The sequence below is a fragment of the Protopterus annectens genome, chromosome 6.part1, assembly GCF_019279795.1.
Source record: "Protopterus annectens isolate FY-2018-M chromosome 6.part1, PAN1.0, whole genome shotgun sequence".
Lineage (NCBI taxonomy): Eukaryota > Metazoa > Chordata > Ceratodontiformes > Protopteridae > Protopterus > Protopterus annectens.
Genome location: NC_056738.1, coordinates 23,052,011 through 23,075,913, shown reverse-complemented (window position 1 = coordinate 23,075,913; position 23,903 = coordinate 23,052,011). Strand labels below are relative to the sequence as shown.

The 23,903-nt window shown below is 44.4% G+C and overlaps 1 protein-coding gene across 1 annotated transcript in view; it reads left to right on the top strand.

Moving 5' to 3' along the window:
* The window catches only part of LOC122805244 (glutathione S-transferase LANCL1-like), a 159,065-nt gene that overhangs the window by 67,083 nt on the left and 68,079 nt on the right, over window positions 1-23,903 (top strand). Inside the window, exon 3 of the mRNA XM_044075334.1 lies at window positions 2,908-3,084. Within this exon, the coding sequence (XP_043931269.1) occupies window positions 2,908-3,084 (177 nt within the window). The remainder of the gene's footprint in view (window positions 1-2,907; window positions 3,085-23,903) is intronic.

Genomic DNA, 23,903 nt, shown 5'->3' with positions numbered 1-23,903 from the left:
AGGCTCATATACATAACACAAGCAGAAGGTTGTAATTCAAAGTAGAAAGGGGATGGTAATGAAGCAAGGGGGAATTTCAAGAAGTAGAGAGAGAGAGTGTGTGTTTAGCTGCAGATTTTTAAGGAGAATAATAACATCCATACAGAATGTTATATTCATAAGGTAAGATAAGTTATTCTAAGAACTAAGCTAATGCAAGAATGGAGAAAGGAGAGATTACCCATAGGGAATACTGCAAGTAGGGTTACAAAAAATAGACAAGATGGGGCTGGGATTTACTGGAGAAACCTGGCAAAGGAACAAAGATAATTGGGAGCAAATAACTCAAGCAGGAAAGGTAACAGAATGGGATGAGGCTAAGAAGACATTCAGATTGCAGGCTAGAGACTGCTTTCCCTGCCAGGGATTTGTCTGAGTACAGACAAAAAAAAGGATAGGGAAAGTTGAAAGACCTGCTCTGGTGCAGTTTTTAGATGAATCTAGAACAGAAACAGTGTTAAAAAGGGGATAGGGCATATAAAATATTGCATGATAACTATAAGAATCAGACAGGTTTAGAAAAGATTGGGAAGAGAGACTGGAAAAGCCGTTTACAAAGACTTTGGACAAGACAATGCAAAGACATATGTATGGCTCCCAAGAATGCAACAAAGTCCAGAAGGTTTAGGATCTTTGCTTGGAAACCAGAACATTGTCCAGGTGTAAATGATGTAATCTGTATACTACTCTGCTAATAGAATTCTGTGCTCCACTTGTAGTAGCACCAACTACTAGTAACCAAGTAAATTCTGTACGAGACTCCCCGGTCTCCACTTACATCTTCAAAAAGTGAAGCTCCATCCCTCTTTCTCTTAGACAAATGGACAATCTAAAATTCTTTAAACTGCAGCTAGCAGACTCCCAGCTGTGCAGTTGCATTTCTCCAGGCTAAACTCCACCTTACACCTCGTTATTGCAGGTAACATCTTCCATACATTCCCTTAAATTTTTCCTGTGGACGGAAATTGTTGCCCAGCACAAATGTATTACAATCATCAAAATCTCTTACTACATTATTTCAGATTCACAAAATCATCTTTGAACATTATTCTGTGTGAGGTCTGTGCACAGATTTCTAAAATTGATAATTGCTGTAATGAAAATTAACTGTATTGCCACATGAATGCAGCCCTGTATATTGTTGTATGATTGTAGTGTTCTCCTTTCTTGAATCTACGTGATGTTTGCGCACACACACACACACACACACACACACACACACACACACACACACACACACACAATCTATCACCTATACATTGATTGTGAATGTGGATTTTGTTTTACCCCTTTTGTCTTATCAGTGATGTCTGCTATGTCTGTACATTATGGATCTTGTGTATATATTTGTCAGTTGGAGCTTTTCTCCATGCACCTCCACTGTAAAAAGGATTTAATTGTCCAGTCCGACTTTCCCTAAAGTCAGATGTATTAAATAAATTAGCAAGATTGACACTGGCTATTCATACCTTACAGATACTGAATCCATCCAAGAACATGTATTAGGAACCATTTTGTATGCAGGCTTCCTTCATGAACCTGTAGTAATTCTAGGTAAGAACAGTCTTACAAGAGAGGCCTGAGACTCTCAAATTAGATTTTGCTTGAGGAATCAAAGATGAAACTTAAATCCTGTCATAGACTGGGCAGAACAGTCTGTTGCACTTTGGGTATCTTATCTAGAGGAGTATAAACGTGTGACCTGTTTAATGACAAAAGTAAAGTGTGTTGCTGTCTGAAGTCAGACAAACAGTTGTAATATAAGCTAAATATTTGGCCCCCTTCCATTTTTAAACACACACACACACACACACACACACACACACACACACACACCTGACTTTATGTGTGGACTTTAATAAGCAAACCTCCAGAGATTTAAAGCTGATAGTCTCCTTAATGATCTACATCTCACCAGTAATCCAAAAGGTAGTTTATACTGTAATTTTATCTCCATGTTTCTTTTCTGCTAGCCCTCTTGATGTGGTGGTTTTCCTCCCTGTATTGTTTTTTTTTTTTTTTTTTCATTTTCATTTAGCCCCGCATCTCCCTTGCCACACCTTTTCGTTGCTGATGCATTTCTGACACCTTATGTTAAATATTAATATATATACTGAAAGTTGCACAGTGGTATTCATGTAGATAACAGTGACTCTAAACTTAGTCTCTAATAAGTCAGCCTGTGGTTATAGCGTAACCACTGAACTGTTGTGCATTGTGAGTGCTGTGTTACTTGTGATTGTGCCATTTCTTAGAAATGATGTTACTCTCTGCAGTGCTATCCAGTGGGACTGTGCTTGTCATCAACTTTCTTTAAGTAAATGTGCAACAATAACCATTGCTGGTATTTTAGTTATGATCTCATGCATGTCAAGAACTCACCATAAAATGATGAGGCGTTTTATTTAGTTGTCATTTCCAGTGATGTTAATGATTATGCAAGAATTTTGCAATGTTAGCAGTTCCATTGTAGATTTTGTCATCAAAGTAACGGAATTGAGCTGGTGTGCATTGCTTGGCCTAACTTTAAGGTTTGCAGACTTATTGTACTATGTTAACAGTAATGAATTTACAAAACATCTAACATATTCAGCTGCAGCTACGCTTGCAGATGAAGCAATTTCATGCAAAGGTTGTGTATCCAGTTTCCCAAATTGTATCTTCTGATCTTCCAGTGACTATAATGTATTTTTAGTAGTGCCCTTGCTGAAAAGAATACATTAGTATTTGCCCACTTATTTTACTTGCAAATGCTTAAAAAATAATTACTAGCTCTGGTTGGTAAACAGTCATAAAAAGAACTAGTAAGAACCGCACAACATGAAATACTGCTAACTGGATTTGTAATCTTGTATTTTTAATTACTAGATATTCGGGGAAGAACACTATCTGCAAGATGCCCATCAGTGTGGTGAAATTGTCTGGCAGCGGGGGCTACTGAAGAAAGGGTACGGTATCTGCCATGGGCCATCAGGCAATGCTTATGCTTTCCTTGCACTTTATAAACTCACACATGATGTGAAGCACTTATACCGAGCATGCCAGGTATGTACCTGTTGGACATGTCTTTTGACTGCACTTTCAGGGCCTAATGGCTCTGAATCCATAGTCAGTCTGCATACACGTCACAGTATAAGATTTCAGAGATTTACCTTGACTGTTATTTCATCGTAGTAGAGTGTTTTAAAAAAGTATTTTAATTTCTGTACAAAAACAAGTTTATCTTTGAGATTGTCTTTATCTGTTAATACTTATCTGAAGTTGTTAGTCTTCTTCCTATTCATCACTGATGGGTTCGGTTCCAAGCCCTCGGAACCGAGTCAGCCTAATACGAAGCTCACGTACACCAAAAACTCTCGAGCTAAGCTGCTAACCACAATGCCCTTCTCTCTGTTACCTCAGATCTCGTTTGCTGCGCAGCCATATAGCAGCGTTTCACCGAGCTCTCCAGCTAAGTGTTATATTTTCAAAAAATGCATTGTATTTTGTAAGTTCTTTTCCTAAAACTATTTTCTACCTTATTATCTATAACGAGTTCTACCCACGGGTATCTTTCTCTTACCATCATTGGCAAACTCCTTTTTGTACCCTCGTGGTATTCTTAATGCCATTGTTAGTATTCCTCTTCTTCTTCTCTCTCTAACTTTTTGGGATTGTTGGATTGTATACCGGATATGTCTGAAAAGAAAGGGACTTTGGGGTTCAAACATTGCACTTCCCACAATGGTAAACTCCCCAACAGCAACTTGCATGATGATTGTGTCTATTGTCTGGGGGTTTCCCACTTGTCTGTGAAGCCTCTTGCAGATTTGTGTCAGTTTCAGTCAGCGGACGCTGAATTAAAGGAAAAATAAACTTATTTTGAAAGGCCTGCTTTCTTCACCTTTTTCAGAGGCCCTTTCTGTGTCGGAGGTCTCAACCCCTCCATCGAAGGACAAGAAACATCCTAATTCTGACCCCTCTTCACCGGCTGGTGATAAGGGTAAGCTTTTGTAAGCATAAGGCCCATAAGTCTTCCACAGAGCACAAGATCGCCTCCTCGTCTCCGACCACCTCGGTACCGAGTTCAGCTCCAGTGGTCTCTATGGACATTACTATGACTTCCGCGTTGGCACCGCCTTCAGCATCGACTTCTACGGTTTCAAGTGTGGTATCAGCTCCAGCCTTATTGCCTTCTATATCCTCGGCACCAACTTCACCCATCTCCACTCCGAAGTCGGTCCCGACTATCTCTTCGGAGCCGAAAATGACTTCCACTCCAGCTATCTCCATGGCTCTGAGCCCTTTCTCGGCACCGATAGTGCCCCTTTTGCTTGTCTCAAAGCTGGATTCTTCAGTGCCGACTTTTCCTACACCTCGGACCCAGTACTCCCCGTCTTTGGACCCATTTTCAGGGCAAGCTTATAGCCGTTTTTTGGACCGACCTGACTCCCCCCTCAGGAGTGTCAGTAAGGTCCACCAGGAGTCTATCTGAATTGGATGTGGTGCATCTGTTCAATCAGCTGTTGACAACCAGAGGGATTACAAATTTTCCAAAAACCCATCCCACTCTGGGTATTGGGTCTATTGCCCCCATGACTCCCACTTATTCTCCTCCCTTGGATCCTTCGGTTCCGAGGCCCATAGCTCCGACGTCATTGGGGGGAACCCTTTCCTCGGCTGCGACAGTGACTTTCTCTGAGGCTTCGAGAGGCCCCTTTGGGTTTCGGTTCCTTTGGAACCATCCCTTCCTCAATCTCATGCTTGGGGGGGTGGAACAGTCAGCTCCGGATATGGTTCCAGGTTTTTCATTGGTTCCATTGGCGACACCCATCCCGGTTTTGCTTGAGGCTATGTCCCCGGGAGCAGGCTGTGACCCCGGTTCCGAGATTGTCTTCCTCAGTTCCGGGCTCCCATTGCTGTTTGGGCGGATCTGCTTTCCGGGTGATGGAGAGGGTGCTTGCTTCTGGAAGCGCTTCTCCTACATCGAACCTTCCCCCCTGCTTCGTCTGAGCTGCAGCTATCACGGGCCACCTCCCCAGGACACAGAGCGCAAGCCTCAAGAAACCCCTATACAGGGTGATCTCCCTTCCGAGTCTTCTTCAGACGCTCCCACTCAAGAACCCCCTCAGAAGAGGGTGTGTAAGAGGAAACACCTGGACTCCCGGAGGAGTCCCTCACTGAGGAAACGGATTATGAAGATGGCGAAGGTTCCCTACGGTCACCCCCTGATGATGTCTCCTTTGGAGACATCCTGGAAATATTGAAGCAGAAAGGTGACTGGAAGCCCTCCAGTCCTTACTCGGAGGAGTCCATATTCCTGCAGGCCTTCCACTCTCGGCCGTCTACTGCTAGGGTGACCCCACCTGCCGATGAGTTAGTCCAGCTCATCGTGCAGTATGTGTGTGGAAGAACCTTGACACCGTTGAGGCCATTCCCCGGAGGCCGGACAAGATACTTTCCCCACCAGAGTAACAGCCCCATTGGTCTAGAGGCTTGCCAGTAGACGCTACGGTGGTGACGGCCGCCACAAAAAAGGACCTTACGGAGGAAAGTCCTACTGTCCACCCACCCAGCAGAGAATTCCCGGGTGGTGGACAGATTAGGGAAGCAAGTCTTTGCCTCAGCGACCTTTGCGGTCAGGTCTCTGAATTATTTGGCACATTTTAAGAGGCTCCAAAGGGATCTTATCTCTGAACTGCCTGGAACCCTTGCGGGTCAGGTTTCTGACAGGGCACGCGCTAAAGTTGCTTCTCAGCTTACTACCCCAGAGTCAATCTCCAACTTGTCCATGAGGTTGCTGTTCCACGCAAACGAAGGGGCGGCTAGAGCTGCGGGTGTAGATATGAGACGCCACGCCTGGATGCGCATTTGTGATCTCGCGGACTCCTTTAAGTCTTCCTTCTTGAACGCCCCTATTGAACTGTCCGCTTTGTTCGGTTCCAAAGTGAAGGACACATTAGCCAGGTGTGAGCAGGACGGAAAGACCTTGTCTGCCATTGGCCTACGTTTTTCCAAACCTCAGGCTCTTTCTCCAGGAACCAGAGGAGTGGAAAGATATGGCACAAGAAATCTCAAGGCCCTTTCTGCAGTGCACATGGTGAGGATTCCCCCAGAGGCAGAGGGGGCTCCAGTAGTGGAAGATGCCCCTTTAGGGGCAGAAGGGGGTCCCCGAAATCAGGACTCCAAGGATTCTTTCTCCGGACAACCTTATCAGCACTCTTGAAGCGCTGCCCAATTGCGTTCCTCTGGAAGCAGTCAGGGCTCTGTTCTCCCTGCACCAAGCTGCCTAGCACTCCATTATAAATGATCAGTGGGTGCACAGAATAATTTCCAGAGGTTGTTACATCCCTCTTGTATCTTAACCAAAACCTCCCAAATGCCTTCCCTATGTTCCACCCAGTCAAAGGGAAGAGGCAGCTTTAGAAATAAGAAAGCTGTGTCAAAAACGAGTCATCCAACAAGTACCCCCAGACCAGTGTGGATCCGGTTTTTACTCAAAATTCTTTTTGGTGCCAAAAAAGACTGGGGACTGGAGACCCATTTTAGATCTTGGCCAACTAAACAAATCAGTGTTTCAAACCAAATTCCGCTTGGTCACGATACAATCCATTCTCCCATAACTTTGGGAGGGTGTGTGGATGTGCTAGATAGACCTCCGGAATGCATATTACCACATCAAAATGGACGAGCGCTCCAGGAGTCTCCTTCACTTCTGGCTGGGAGCCAATCATTACCAATACAGAGTCCTGCAATTTGGTCTCTCAACAGCCCCCAGTGTGTTCACGAAATGCCTAGCAGTGGTGACAGCTCATCAGAGACTTCAAGGATTCCAGGTGTTTCCATATCTAGACAATTGGCTCCTCTCCGCCCCCACCAAGTACCTACTGGTCCATGGCCCTCCGCTACACTCTAGCACTGGCGGAGTTTCTAGGCATCACAGTACACTGGGAAAAATCCAATCTTCATCCTACCCAACAATTGGAATTTATAGGAGTAGTATTCAATGCGCAAACAAGTCTCTCTCCTGCCTCAGACTTCAGAGGTTAAGATTACAAGTACAAGTGTTACTTTGTTGGAGGAATGTGTCAGCAAGGGAAGTTCTACAGGCTATGGGGTCTATGGCGGCAGCCAATCCCGATTGTTCCCCGGCAAGATTGCATATGAGACTGTTACAATGGCTCCTTTTGTCCCAGTGGGTATCCAGTCTTCATCATCTAAACTCCCATATCCTCATCACCAGTTTATGCAAGCACAATCTCCTTTGGTGGATGAGAGCAGACGAAAATCTTTGGTACCGCCCCTTCCAGACTCCTCAAACCAATCCTACGGTGACCACGGATGCTTCCCTGATGAGGTGGGGGCCATCAGGGAAAGACAGTCCAAGGAATGTGATCCAGCTTGGAAGCCAACTTGCATATCAACGTCCTGGAGTTGAGAGCAGTGCTGTTAGCGTTGCAGGCACTTCATCCGCTCCTTCAGTCAGGAACGAGTGCAACCCAGTCGGACAATGTGTCTGTAGACTGGTACATAAACAGAGAGGGACCAAATCCTACCCCCTATGTCGAGAGGACATGAGAATTTGGCATTGGGCGATAGCTTCCAACTGTTTTCTGATAGCAACGCATATCCTGGGGAGCTCCAACGTGATTGCAGACAGACTGAGCAGATGCATCCTCCGTCCACATGAGTGGTCTCTCAACCCGAATGTGATGGCAGAATTTTTCAGCTGTTGGGGCCAGCCTTGCTGCGATCTTTTTGCTTCCCCTTCAAACAAAAAATGCAGCAGCTACTTTGCTCTCTTTCCCCCAGACGGGGAACCACCGAGAGATGCTTTGACTCATGATTGGCCTGCGGGTCTCCTCTATGCTTATCCTCAGATACCTTTGATACCCCTATTTCTAAAGAAAGCAATTCGGTTGAGATGCAAAGTGATCCTCATTGCCCATTTCTGGCCTCGACAAGTATGGTTCCCCTTCCTCCGGCCTCATCTATTACAACCGCCTTGGATCCTGGGCACTTGTCAGGACCTAATATCTCATCCACAAGGTTTGACTCTCCCAAGTCTGTCCACTCTCAAGCTGACAGCTTGGTTTCTCCACTTCATTTAGTTGCCAGGCAGGAAACCCTCTCCTGTCTGCAATATTATTCTGGCCTCCCATAAACCATCCACCAGAAAACTACAGAGACAAATGGGAAAAGTTTGCTATCTGGTCTAATAATCAGATGCTAGACCCCTTTTCAACTCCTGCAGCTGCTATACTTCAGTACCTTTCTAAGTTGTTAACGATGGGGCATCCACTTCTACTATTAGAGTCCATTTAGCAGCTGTCTCCAATTTCCATAACATCTCGGATGGCTTTCCTGTTATATCCACCCGCCTTTGCAAGACCTTTCTCAAGGGAGTTTTCCATAGCAGACCCCCAATCAGGCAACCTGTAGAGACATGGAATCTCTCTCTGGTACTACAGTCTCTCTCTTTACCCCCTTTTGAGCCTGCTGCGACATGTGATCTTAAATTCCGTAACATGGAAATCTCTTGTTTTTGGTAGCGGTCACATCAGCCAGATGAATATCTGAGTTACAAGCCTTATGCATCAAGAGCCTGTATCTAATCTTCTACAAGGACAGAGTATCTGTTCGTACTAATCTATCCTTTCTCCCCAAAGTGGTGTCTGACTTTGAGCTCCCTGTGTTTTTCCCAAATTATTCCAACAAGGGAGAATACTGTCTGCATTCATTGGATGTACATAGACCACTACGCTTCTACTTGGACAGGGCTAGGTCTTTCCGCAGGTCGGATCAACTATTCATTTCCTTTTCTGGTCCAAGAATGGAATGTGCTGTATCAAAAGGTACTTTATCAAAATGGCTCAGAGATTGTATTACCTTTTCATACTCCCTAGCGAAGGAACCTGTTCAAATCAAAGCTCATTCAGCTAGGGCCATCGCAACTTTGGTTGCTTTTCACTCCAGGGCTTCCATGGATGACATTTGTGCAGCAGCCATTTGGGCTAAACCTCATACTTTCATCAAACATTACAAATTGGATTTGGTCTCCAGGGGAAGAGCGACCTTTGGCTCAATGGTTCTCAGGAATGTTCTTCCATAAGGGCCACCCAGGTTCTCTAAGTAGCTTGGGATTCTGTCCCATCAGTGATGAATAGGAAGAAGATTAAACTTCAGATAAAGAAGTTATGTCTTACCATAACGTTCCATTTGAGTTGTTGATCTTCTTCCAGTCATCACACCTTCCCTCTGTCCCCTACCAAAGGCTCCTGGTGGATCTTCTGGGTCCTTGTGTTGTGTCAGGGTTTCTGCTCAGAAGTAGCCTTTGTTTTCTTTCTTCTCCTATATGTTGCATGCAAACTCGATCTGAGGTAACTGAGAGAAGGGCATTGTGGGTAGCTGCTTAGCTTGAGAGTTTTTGGTGTAAGTGAGCTTGGTATTAGGCCAACTGGGTTCCGAGGGCTTGGAACTGAGCCCATCAGTAATGACTGGAAGATGATCAATAACTCCGATGGAACGTTATGGTAAGACCTAACTTCTTTTTTCTGAAGACTGCCACTTTTCTGGTGGCATTTATGGTTCATTTAGAAGGCTATAAATGGTCACTCCCACGTAGTCTGCAGTATTTGCCCATTATTCAGTATGGAGCTAAGCACCTATCTTTGCATTTGTTGAAATGCATATTATTGTTCAATGTTCCCTGTGAGCAATCCATTTTATTTTGATTTTTTTTTTTTTTTTTTTGCACCAGTTGTCTGTCATGTTATTCTTTGTTATACTTTATCACCCAAAGGTACAGTAAGTGCAGGTGTAATTTCTAGCTGTCTGGGATACAGGGAAAGTATCCATCTCCAACCAAGATTTTATAAGCAGCCAAGATACTTGAGGCTTTCCCTGAGCAGGTAATTCTGAACTTTCAGTCCCTGAGATGGGAGAACTTGACATTGTCAGTTTTCCAGCAACTGCTGCAGGTCAACCTCATAGCTGTTGTCCGTTTACTTTCATATGAGATTGTTTGTACACAGCTGTGCAAGGTTTGCTAGTAAGAGATGTTAAGCAAAATTGAAATTGTGCCCTGTCCCTAGAGACTGCTAAATCAAGAATGATAAGTCTTGCTTTCTGCCACCTAATAGGCTGTTTAGGGTCCAGTGCCTGTCAGAAGTTGAATGGCAGTCCGTGCATACATATAGAGTGTCTGTAGATTTGGAAAGGGAATGGATTTGAGAGGCTATAGGAATCCAGTTAAGGTGCTAAATTAGACAAAGGTGACTTTTTAAAGACCATAGTGTTGTGTAGGTATGGCAGTCATTTTCTTGTCTTGGGGCACTTATGTCACCTGTGTGTGACTTTTATCTTCCCTCAGACCATCGCATTGGTGCCTATCACAGCTGACAGGTGTACATCCAGGTGCTCACTCTTTGGCATGCCCAGTAATCACCTTCCTTCCTTGTACCAGCATATGAAGAAGTTCAGAAGTGTAAGACAAATAGTCACCAGTCTTCCTGTATTTCATAGTTTAGCTAGTTCTGTTGTCTTGCTAGTGCTGTTGTCCATACTGAACATCAGGGGAAATTAGAGAGGATGAAAGGTATGAGCAGGTGCCTTTTTGTCCTTGGCTACTTACCAGCTTGTTCTGAGATAACGTGTCTATGGGCTTTGAGACCATCCTGCATTCAGGGCCCACCCCCACACCTCTTTTCTGTCTCCTCCTTCTCCCCCAGAAAGATCTGTGCAAAGAGCAAGTGTAAGAGGAAGCACTTGGGCTCCCCTAAGGGGGTGTAACAATTAGGATACCAACCTTAATGAAGGGGAAGAATCCCCCAAGTCTCCCACAAAGATGCCTTGTTTGGTGATTTACTCAAATTGTTGAAGTAGTGTGGGGTTTGTCCACCGAAGCTTCTTCACCCTGAGGTGTCTGTGTTTCTCAAAGCTTTTGGCGTGAGCCCGTCCATGTCCTTGGTGGTCCCCCTGGATGCAATTATTGACCTGGTATCCCAAAGACCCTGGAGAGAACCCAAGGTAATGGAACCCATTCCCCAAATACCCAACAAAGTCTCTGTTCTACCCAAAGATTGGCTGTATTGGGGCAAGGGTCAGGTATTGGATGCCATTGTTGCTGCAGCTGCTACCAAAAAGAATATCCTAAAGGAAAGTTCACAGTCCACCTGCCTAACAGGGTCTTGGGCCTTGGACAGTCTGGGAAGCATACATATGCTTCAGCTACATTTGCCCAACATTTGTGGAATTATCTAGCCCATTTGACAAATCTTCAGAGAGACCTTATCTCGAAAGTGTCAAAGGAGGTGAAGGCACAGCAGCTTCCAGGCTCTCAGAAGTCCCTGGAGGCTCAGTTGTTGACAATTCAGTCTCTTTCCAATATATCCATGAGGCTTTTATCTAATGTTGCTGATGGTATGACCTGCTCTGCAAGCACTACTGTTACCAACACCACCATGCCTGGATGTACTTATGCAGCTTTGCAGACTGTTTTAAAGTATCCTTTCTCAGCAGCCCTTTCAGTGGATCTGTATTTTTATTTATTTATTTATTGACAGTTGTTAACCGGGTTAGTCCAACTGAGCCAGGGGCCCATTTTCAGTGGACACCCAAGGAGAAAAGCTCCAGAGCTATTACATAATTTTGCAATAAAAATCAAATCAAAAATAAAATTAAAGTAAAAGATTAAAACCACCATGAAACAAGAAAATGAACAGAGAATATCTGTGCATAGAGTAGGTTAAATAATTGACATGTCTAGAGAATATCACACATGAAGTACTACATACAAATAGATAAACCATTCAATCGAAATTGTTTTTTTAAATAAAGATATATATGAATATATATCCTGTAGAAGTGAGGAGAGAGGGAGGTATAAAGGTATATCAGGCAAGTACAAGAAATAGAGTAGAAGAGGGAAAAGGAGTTAAAGTTGAGAAGAGAAGAGGCTAGATCAAATGGGGGTTAGGCAAGGCTAGGACCATGTACTCTGAAGAAAAATTGTAAAAATTGTAAGTTCTTTTTTGAACAGGTGTTTTTGATGAATGCTTCTTATGTTTTGAGGGAGTGTGTTCCAAGCATGTGCAACAGAGTATTTGTAGAGGGACTTTCCTATATTTTTATTGGGTTTATATATATCAAGGAGGTGTTTGCTGGAAATATGAAGGGTGATGATGGAGTTTGTAGTAAGAGACTAGGTTGGAGATGAAAGGGCAGGAAGAGGGGTTATTCAGGATAGTGTGTTTGTAATGTGAAGTTGGGGTAGAAGTAGTTGTTTAGAGAGTTCTGGCCATTGGGTTGATTTAAGGGCGAGGCAGTGGTGGAATTTATAGGGAGATTAGAGGCAAACCTGGCTATTTTGTGATGTCTGCTCTAGTTTAGTGATAAGTGAAGTCTGAACATTAGTAAGGACAGGGGCAGCATAGAGAAGGCAGGGTAGAAAAAGGGACTGAGCGAGGGAAGGTTTGGAAGTAGGTGACAGAAATTTCTGGTTGCTATAGAGGAGTCAGAATTTCTGGTAGGTCTTTTTTTATACATTGTTTGATATGAGTATTGAATTTTAGTTCAACAATAATTACTTCAAGTAATTTGGTATGGGGTTTGGGTTTGATGATATTAAGATAGGTGATAGAGAAAGGGGTTTGTTCTAGGCGAGTGTTTTAGGGAAAAAGAGAATGAGTTTAGTTTTTTTGGATTTAGTATTAATTGGTTATCAGAGAGCCAGGTTTTGACAGAGGTGAAGGTTTGTTGACTGATAGCTAGCAGTTCAGGGATGTTTTGGGCAGAGGTGATAAGGGTAGAGTCATCGGAATATTGTAGAAGTGTAGAGAGGTTAGCAGCGGAGTGAAGTTTGTTAGTGAATATGTTGAACAGAAGGAGGCCTAGAATTGATCCTTGGGGAACTCCAGTATTTACAGGGAGGAATGGAGAGAGGACAGTTTAACAGGGGGTGGATTGTTGCCTTCACTTTTGTCCCAAAGGCCAAAGAGATTCTAACCAGGTGAGATCAGAATGGAAAGACTCTTTGTGCTATTAGACTCTGTTTCTCCACCTTTGTAGGTGGGAGGAAAGCATCTGTTTTTGCATAAATCACAGCAACCTTTCCTGAATGTCTCTAGTGATGACTCACCGGAGGGGGCGTTTATGGATGAATCCAACCAGTATCTGCTGTCCTAGTGGTAGAGCCAGTCCACAGAATTGAGGCTTCTGTCGTGCTTTCTTAGGAAATGCCATCCTACACCCCACTGAAGGGTTGACCTACTGTTGCACACTGGAAGTAGTAGGGGGACTTCTGGCTCTCCACCCAAAAAACTTTTGAAGCCATCACATCAGGCAAGTGGGTTTTGAGTCATATTTAGATATTATACAGTTCCTTTTCATTAGCTCCAAAGAACTCTTTAAAGTCTTTCTGACATGCAGCCCTATCAACAAAAGGAAACCACGGTGAAAATCCAGAAACTGTTTCGTAACTGAGTCATACAAAAGGTCCAACCAGATTAACAAGGATCCTGGGATTATTCAAGATTCTTATTAGTACCAAATAAAAACAAGATCTTCAGACCCATTTTGGATCTCAGCAAGATAAACCAATTTGTCAAACAGACCAAGCTCTAGATTGCCTTGGTGTTTTCTGAGGAAGGGCAACTGTATGTGCTTAGTGGTAGGGCATCCTGGAAATATTTTACTGATCAATTATGAGGCATTCCAAGAGACTCCTGTGCTTTCAGCTGGGAGACTGCAATTACCAGTTTTGAGCTCTGCCCTTTGGTCTCACCACAGCTCCCTGGGTATTCATCAAATGTATGGTGGTGATAGCAGCTTGGCTCAAGCCACAAGGGATGTGCTTCATGTTTCACTGTTGCAGACATCACATTTGGGTTATTTGCCTGCAGGTAGCCCTCAGTCGGCCTGAATACCAGAGTCTTGGGGTTTCTGCGTCGGATACTGTTGCTTCTTCCATGACGTCAGGTCGTCAGGGATATAAAACATGCAGCCGATGCCATTACATCAGCTTTTCCTGCCGTGCAGTGTCCGAAGCAGAAGCATTTTGCAAGTGCCGGTCGGCCGCCTCCTGAAAGTTTCGTTTTTTCGAGTTTCAGACATGAAGTTTTCTAAAAGATAAGTACCCCGTTGGGGATCCTTTTTTCTTGCTCTGACCGATGTCAGAAAAAGTTAATAATTGTCTGGCCTGTGGAAAGCAAATACCTCACAGAGATTTTCATTCTTACTGCATCACCTGTTTAGGCCCAGACCACGACTTTCCTCGCTGTCGGTTTTGTGCCTTGTTCAACGCCTGAACTATTCGACTTGGGCTATTTTTGTCACTAAATTCTTTCGCTCTCATTCTCTGTATTCTGAAATGGCTTCGATAAGCCATCCGACTACCGATCTTCTGAAAAAACATAAGGATAAAGACAGAGACAGACCACATAAGTCCAAAACTGCCAACGACGCTTCCGTTAAGCTAGTCAGTCCGCCGGTACTCAGAGGCGCTTTCGCAGCTCCTGATACCTGCTTCTACAGATTCGCAGGCCTCCATTGAGACCCATTCCGACTACCTTGGATGGGTCCAGAGCCGCTGTGCAGGCACCAGCTTCTGAGGGTGTATTCAGGCCTTCTGATTTTCATAGTAAACCGACGACTTTATTTCAAACCAAAAATACCGAATTTCTCAGGCCCAGATTTCGCACTATGCCTAGGAAACTGATGACCAAAGCGCATTCTCAGGCCCACATGCCTTAGAAACAAATGTTTAGAATGGCTGAAGATCTTATTACCTTAATTAGGGGAGCTTAGAATGGCTGAAGATCTTATTACCTTAATTGGGGGAAGCCAGCCTTCCCCCCCAAAACACCAAGAACTGATTTTCCTTCTGATTCTGTTGACTCTGATCCTTCTGATTACCAGGACATACCCTTGCGTACCTGTGAGGATTCTGTTGCAGAGGATTCCATTTCCTCTGCTTTCCCACCAGAAGATTTTTCTTTTGGTGAAACCTTGCATACCCTTGAAGAGCATTTTCGCTGGGAGTGCCAGGACTACCCACAGTCCAGAAAGAGACTCAGGGAATTTTTAAACTTGCCTCAGCACAGGCCTCTAACTATCCCTCCTGTTCTGGAAATTGTAGATGTCTTCTTGGAATCCAGCCTTACCTCTGATACTTTGCGTCCAGCTCCCAGGAAACCTGACAGGTACTACACAGTACCTGACTCTCATAAATTCCTCTTTAAGAATCCTACTGCGGATCCAGAGACCATTTCCCAGGGACCTAAAGGCATTAAGAATACTACAGCCAAAAACCCTACCCCTTCGGACAGGCACTCTATGGTCTTGTACTCTTGCAATCAAGGCTTTAAATTGCCAGTTTCACATGTTAAAGTATCAGCAACATATTATGGAGCTAATTAAACAGAAAATGATGATGATTCACAATTGTGCAGAACATAAAGATTTACAAGAGTTAATGCATTATGCTAACCAAGTTGGAAAACATACTTTGCAATGTGGTTTTGATGCCTTAGAAGCATCTTACAGGGCTGCTGTCACGGGGTCTGTTCTTAGAAGGCATGCTTGGCTTAAGGAACAAATCTTGCCAGACCATGTCAAAGCAAAATTACTAGATGCACCATTAAACCAAGAATGCCTGTTTGGCAATAAAGCAGAAGTCGTCCTCAAAAAGATGGAGAAAAAAACTAATTCTATGCAAACCGTTAAAGATTTCCTGCAGGTACAGCCACCTAGACTCAGTAGGCATTGGCCTTCTAAAAACTGGTCCTTTCCAGTCCCTTCCAGACCTTCTCAGTCCAGACCCAGGGGCAGCAGACCACCAAGATTACAGTCTCAGGGTGTACACAGATCTAAGCAGTGGAGTGCTCCCATCTCTAAAACAGGGAGTAGTAAGCCACCATCCTATGGTAAAATCTCACAATGACTTATCCTTAACTCTTCCATGCCTTGCCCAAGTACTTGTACCCTTAGGAGGAAAACTGGCCCAGCATGCAAAAAACTTGGGAGTACATCACCCAGGACAGATGGGTCTTGAACATTGTATCCCAGGGATACAGATTCTACTTCCGCTCACTGCCAACCCCAAGCAGATGGCCAGACGTCCCCCCAAACCAGTAGGCAGAGGCCCAAAAGCAAATACTTTCTCTTCTCATTATCAAGGCTATTCAGCCTGTCCCAGCAGAGCAAAGAGGACAAGGTTTTTACTCCAGACTGTTTCTGGTACCCAGAAAAGAAAACTCTTTGCACCCTATCCTGCATCTGTCTATTCTCAATACCTTCCTGGTGGTCCCAAGATTCAAAATGCTTACTCTCCAACAGCTTCTTCCTTTGCTAGGCAAGGACTCCTGGCTAAGCCACCCTAGACTTAAAATAAGCTTATCTGTACATCCCCATAAGGGAATCTTGCAGGAAATATATGTTTCAGAGCAGGCTCTATGCACCATCAGTTCTTTGCACTTCCCTTTGGCTTATCTACTGCACCCAGGGTATTCACAAAATGCCTAGCTCCAGCCATTGCATATTGGAGACAGAGGAAAATTCAAATTTACCCATACTTGGACGATTTCCTGATTCAGGCTGACAGTCAGGAATTGCTACTCCATCACCTGACATTTGTAAAGAGACTTCTAACTTCACTGGGGTGCACCATCAACAAAAAGAAATCACATCTGGTACCCAGCCAACAGATTGTATTCTTGGGAGCAACCTTGAACACAACTTCCCAGATGGCATTCCTCACTCTAGAAAAACAAATTTATTTGACAAACTACTGCAATCTACTGGCCACCAAAACCCAGCTGTGTGCAAGAAAAATACTGCAAGTCCTAGGGTTCATGACCTCTTGCATTCTACTAATTCTATATGCAAGACTGCATATGAGGAAACTTCATTGGTACTTAAAAAGTCTCTGCTGTCAACATTCTCAGGACCTGGAAACAATGATTCCTATCATTCCTTGCCTAAGGGCAGAGTTTCTTTGGTGGGCAGAGGCCTGCTACCACAATAAAGGACTCCTTTCACTCAACCCCTTGCCGCCCAAGCCCTAACAACAGATGCATCAGACTATGCATGAGGGGCTCACATGGAAGGACAATGCATTCAAGGCAAATGGAGCCCAAAGCAAATGCACCTGCATATCAATCAAAAAGAAATGTTAGCTGTATAGAATGCTCTGACAGCCTTCAAAGGCCTTACTCTTCCAGGGCAACTATTGATGAAGACAGACAACACCACAGTTATGTGGTACATAAACAAGCAGGGGGGAACCCATTCCTACCCACTCTGCAGGTTAGCCATGGCCCTGTAGAATACAGCCTTGAGCAATCAAGTGCACCTGCAAGCTCAATTCCTGCCAGGCAAACTAAATTCACTGGCAGACAACTTAAGCAGAAATCTGATGAACCCACACAAGTGGAAACTGGAACCCAAATCATTCAAGTTTCTGATCCACAGGTGGAGGGCAGCAGAGGTGGACCTCTTTGCTTCTCCTCAGAACAATCAATTGAGCAAATATTGCACCAGAACACCCCACAGCCAAGCATGGAAAGTGGATGCCCTGTCCTTTACATGGGAAAACCTCTCAATCTATGCCTTTCCCCCTCTGCCCCTCCTCTTGAAGGTTCTGCTAAAGATCAAACAGAACAAGCCAAGGACAATCCTGATTGCACCAGACTGGCCACGCCAGCACTTGTACCCACGTTTGCACAGTCTGACAGTACTGCCACCACGGCACCTGCCTCAGATCCCCTCCCTGCTGTCCCAGCAGGAGGGCCAGATTTTGCATCCTCAGCTACAAACCCTGAACATAGCAGCCTGGCTCATCCCCTGAACTCATCACCAGCAACCCTCAGTAAACAGGTGCTGGTTGTCATCCTTGAGGCAAAGAGGCCTAGTACTAGAAAATCTTAGTCAGAAAAGTGGAAAAGATACTGCTCTTGGAGCCAGTCTCAATGAATGGACACAACTGTGCCCAGCTTACCTCATATACTAGATTACTTAACAGAAATGTTCCACAAAGGCCTATCCTTCTCTTCAATTAAGATTCATGCCTCTGCCATCTCAGCTCATTATAATACTGAGCCACCCCTTTTCTCTCATCCTCTGGTCAAACAGTTCCTGAGAAGAGCCACAAATTTAAGACCCCCCCAGGAGAGCTCCCACTCCAGCCTGGGACCTTAACTTTGTATTGGAAAAACACACGCTTCCACCCTTTGAACCTGCTGCTTCAGCAGAGTTAAAATTCCTCTCCTGGAAAATGGCTTTACTTTAGCCATCACTTCAGCAAGAAGAGTGTCTGAATTGCAGGCCCTTATGGCTGTGGAACCCTTCATTATCTTCCATGCGGACAGGGTTTCCCTCAGGACTAACCCATCATGTATGCCCAAGGTGGCATCTAGTGTGGCCTTAAACCAATCCATTCATTTGCCAACCTTTTTCCCTAATCCTCGGAATAAAGGGGAAAGGATTCTGCACTCCCTGGACTTGCACAGACAGCTTAGGTTCTGTTTGGACAGGACTAAACCTTTCAGAAAATCTGACCAGCTGCTAGTCAGCTTTGCTACAGGGGCAGAGGGCAAAGGCCATTTCAAACCAAACCATTTCTAAATGGGTAGCACACTGCATCCATTTCTCCTACAAACACCATGGGAAACCTACCCCACAGGGTATTAGAACACATTCCACTATGGCTACATCAATCTCTACAGCATTTCTCAGGGGAGTCCCTACCAGGGACATCCTGGAAGCTGCAACCTGGAGCTCTGTACACACCTTCACCAAGCATTACCACTTACCTGTCTTTTCTAAATCCAGAGCTGGATTTGCCACAGCAGTCTTAAAGGGCCTGCTTGCCAGCCCGAATGCATTTTGACTGCCTCCACCCATCCTCAGCTTTGGGAATCAACCCAAATGTGATGATTGCAACAGTGAAACATGAAGAACATAGTACAGTTGTGTACACTTACCATAAATGTAGATGTTCAAGTGTATTCATTGTTGCAGTCCTGGTTACCCTCCCTCCAGCCCCCAAACTTCCCTATACTTCTACCCATGCTTTTGTGTTTGGCCATATCTTATAACATTGGTATTTACTTTCTACTGGGGGTGTTACACACCATATAATTGCTTCCTATTGTGGGGGCTTTTGACATCTGGGGCAAGAAAAACTGATGTAATGGCGTTGGCTGCATGTTCTAAACCCCTGATAACCTGACGTCATGGAAGAAGCGACAGCATCCGACGCAGAAATCCCAAGACTCTGGTATTCAGGCCGGCTGAGGACTACCTGCAGGCAGATAGCCCAGATGTGATGACTGCAACAGTGAATACACTCTTAACATCTACATTTATGGTAAGAGTAAACAGCTGTACTTTCTATGTCTTTCCATACCTAGATAACTAGCTGTACAGCTTCCACAAGGGCATCTCTTATCAAAGCCAGAGATTCCTTGCTTCAGCTGTGTCTGTATTTGGGTATAACAGTGGACTGTGACAAGTGCAATCTGGAACCATTTCAGGTGCTAGAGTTGCCGTTGGGATATACATAATCAAATTGCAAAAGTATGCTTTCCAGGCTAAGTTCTCTTTACTTGCATGCTTCTCAAATTCTATTGTCTCAGACACCTGCTGCATCCTCAGTTCTTTGTCTCCTCAGACATATGGCCACTTTTATCTGTCTAGTTTCTGTGGTAAGATTCCACATGTGGGTCCTCTAGTAATCTCTGGTAGTTCAGTGGTCCTGTCTCACTCATCCAGTGGATTTTACCATTTCCCTAACCAGCATCCATCACCATCACATTCGATGATGGCTGGAATCTCCTTTGGTCCCAGCGGGTCTGACCCATTGTTCTTCACCACCCTCAGGCCAAAGTGACAACAGATACTGCCTTCTGTGTGTGTGTGGGAGGGGCACTTCAAGGGAAGACGGTCCAGGGTACCTGACCTCAGTCCAGGACCAATCTTCACATCAACATCTTGGAGATGACAGTAGTTCTGCTAGCACTGCAGGCTTTTCAGGACCTTCTCTCCAAGGGTGTAGTATGGTATGTGAACAAACAAGGAGTAACTCGATCATATCTGCTGTGTCAGGAGACCATGAAAGTTGGGCAAATGGGCGGTGTCCTCTCAGTAGTTTCTGATTGCAACGCACACCCTGGAGAATCCCAACATTTCAGCAGACAGAGCAGGCACATCCTCTGGTCTCAAAAATGGTCTTTAAATCTGAAAATAGTGACAACAATTTTCTGCCACTGGGGCTGTAATCTATTTGCTTCCCCATCCAATATCAAGTGCAGAAGTTTCTTCACCCTGGTCCCACCAGAGGGCAGTCACCAAGGGACGCTGTTCTGCATGTTTGGCCCCCGGGTCTCCTGTACGCCTATCCCCCAACCCCACTGATAATTAGGTTTCTTCAGAAGGCAGCTTGTTGCAGAGCGACTATGATCCTCATTGCCTTGTTGTGGCCAAATCAGGTTTGGTTTCCTTTTCTTTGGCCTCATCTGCTTAACCTGCCTTGGGTACTGGACCCTGTCCTGGGTCTGATTTCTTATCCTCTTTGCCAACCTCACCTGAATCTTCGCTCCATCAAACTAATTGCATGGTTCCTGTAATTCCAGTGATAGCCTGGGGTCTGAAGTTTCCAAGAGAGTTATTCATATTCTTTCTTCTTCCCATAAACCTTCCACTAGGAAACTGTGTGCAAGTAAATGGAAGAGGTTCTCTGTATAGGTCTCTTCCAAGAGTCCGGATCCTTTTAATGCAACTTTGGATGCTATCCTTGATTTTCTGGCAGATCTTTTTCACAGTGTCCTCAGTCATACTACTGTTCAGGTTCAGTTGGCTGCCATCTTTAACTTTTACACTGGCAAAGATGACACGATTTAAGCTTTCTAAGGTCTTCTTGAGAAGTACCTTCTTGCCATGACTTCCTGTTTGTGATCCTGTCCCTCCACGAAATCTCAACCTGCTCTTGCAAGTCGTCACCAGACTGCCTTTCAAACTTGCAGCTGCCGTTTCTCTAAAGCTGTTGTCTTGGAAACCCCTTTTGTGGTAGCCGTTGGATCAGCAACAAGGGTGTCTGAGCTTCAAGCACTATCCTCCATTCCCCCATATCGGGTTTTCAACAAAGACATCATCATCTTATGAACCAGCCCTTCCTTTCTACGTAATGTAGTGTCTGAGTTTAATCTGAATCAGTTTGTACATTTACCTGATTTCTTTCCAAATTTCAGTAACGAGGGATAATATTTGCTCCTTTGTTTGGATGTTCACTGCCAACTAAAATTCTATCTGGGCAAAACTAAAGTTTTCAGAAAAATCTAACCAGATTTTTGTTTCCTTTTCCAACACATGACTTGGCAAGCCTGTATCCAAAGTGCGATCTCCGATTGTATCTCCTTTCCACACTTCTTGAAAGGGATTTCTTTGCCTATTAAGCCTAGGGCTCAGGCCACCAGAGTGGTAGCTACTTCAGTTACCTATTTCTACTCAGGCATCTGTTGATGACATTTTTGCAGCAGCTACCTAGTATAACAATCATAACTTTGTGTCCCATTACAATTTGGGCATTCAGTTTAAATTTATGTCTTTCACTGGTTCCACCGTTTCGCAGAATGTTTTCTCCTAGGATCACCCTGGGGACATCACTGGCTGGGTGCTGTGTCCCACAGGTTGAAATGGACAATAACAGCATCAGATACGAATGTTTATTTACTTAGCATAACAATAGATCCATGTTGTTGTCTTCCATCCTTCTCAACCATCCTTCCCTCATTGCACCCTCCATGTTGTTACTGTTGTTTGGGGTTTCTGGCTGGCTGTGCATACTAGCCCAGGAGTTCTGTGTGAGAGGGCCTTGTTGATCCCCTTGGCTAGATACCTAGATAAAATGTTTCCCCTTTGTCTGTTGCTGTAGGGACATTGATGGGGCAAACTTGATCTGAGAGGAGTCAGTTTAGTGTAGGAAGTTATGGGTAGAGAAGGTGAAGCTCCAGGACTGAAGATTGTGAAGATGCGAGCGTCAGATCAAAGTCTGATTTGACAACCCACAGGTTGAGAAGGATAAACAGGCTTTGTACCTGTGAACCCGATATAAGTGTATACCTCAAGCTTCCTCATCTGCTGTGCCTTCACTGCCTAGGTTTCAGTGCCATACAGAAGCAGTGGTTACAGCATTATTTTGTGCACCTTATTTTCCGCTCCTTTGGCATTCTTCTGTCACACATGCATTCCCTCTGACACTTTGTGTCACTGTCTGCAGCATCTGTGATTCCAGCTTTGACTTTCACATTCAAATTTTCCTTCCCCTCAACCACACCTCCCGATACTTCCAACTGTAGGACATGGTGACATGATGATTATAACCTTCACCTTACAGATTCAGGGCCTAAGACTTGTTCCTAACCGCTGTTCACTGTCTATATAGTGTTTACATGTTCTCCTCATCCACCTCCCAAAGTTATGCTGGGTGTTTGCTGTGGTAAAGGCATCACGTCAAGGACAGAAGGTCCTGGGATTAAACCCAGCCTTCTCGATAAATATGAAATGTCTGCCAGCAGAACAACCTACAATTGAATGGAATCAGTAAGGAAAGAGTCATGTGGGACTAACCCCTTTAGGCATCAGCTGTAGTGCGAAGTATCCTCTAGAACAAACACAGGCCACAGGATGCCAGCTACATCAGGGGCTAACTGGTCACCAGTAGGTGAACACAAGCCACAGGCTTCGAGTTGTCTCAGGGCTAACCACTTACCAGAGGTGGAAGAACTGACAGTATCAGCAATGCAAGACCTAACCCAGTCCATAACACTGCTGAGTCAGTCTCCCCAGTGCCCTCTGTCAGACCAGACAGCAAAAAAGCCTCATTCCAGACCTACGCATGACAAGAAATAGAGTAAAAGAAAAAAAACAAAACTACAGTGTAATCTCTATTTCATTTGCAGTGTCACCAGTGATTAAACTACCAGATCCAAAATCTCCTTCCCTGGCAATTGTTAGGCAGATCAGCCCCTCAGCAAAAGGATGCCTAAAAGGTTTGCAGGCTCACCAGTGTACAAAAAAAAAGCTAGACCAGGTACTCATTCTCCCGTTCCCTTAGCAAATGACTCCAGAAAAGTTTTCCAGAACCTTCTGTGTTTTGTCTACATTCCAATGCAATCTCAGTCACATTGACTGGTGCACAACATGTCTCCAGTGATTAAACTGCCTGATTAAAGGACTCCATCCCTGGCAGTGGTTTTACAAACAGTTACCATTCGTTAAGCAGACCAGCACTGTGTGGATGCCACCTCCAGCCTCACGACTGTATGTTGATCTAGCAGAAGCCTTTGCAGGCAGTTTTGGTGTCAAATGTGTAAGGCCTGTTGTTGGTATAGTCTTTCTAAGGCTGTCCTTTTGTAAGTCAGAAGTACCCATGTACACTGCCACGGTATACCCAGTCCTGTCCTCCATCACTCTGGCATAGACAGACCATTGTGTACCACAGCTTGTTTTATCACGGTCAGAGGTGGCAGAGTTAAGTTAAATACACCTAGTGCTGACACACACTGTTCCTGCATCAGAACAGCATATACAGCTGGTACAGAAGCTACACTTGATCTAGTATGCAGCTTTATTTCCAGCTACAGTGGATATAAGAAGTTTACACACCCCTCTTAAAATGCCAGTTTTTGTGATAGAAAAAAATGACCACAATAAATCATTTCAAAACTTTTCCCACCTTTAATGTGACCTGTAACCTGTACAATTCAATTGAAAAACAAATCTCTTAGAGAAAAAATATAAGAAATAAAAAACATACGATAAGCTGGTTGCATAAGTGTGCACACCCTTAAACTAATACTTTGTTGAAGCAGCTTTTGATTTAATTACAG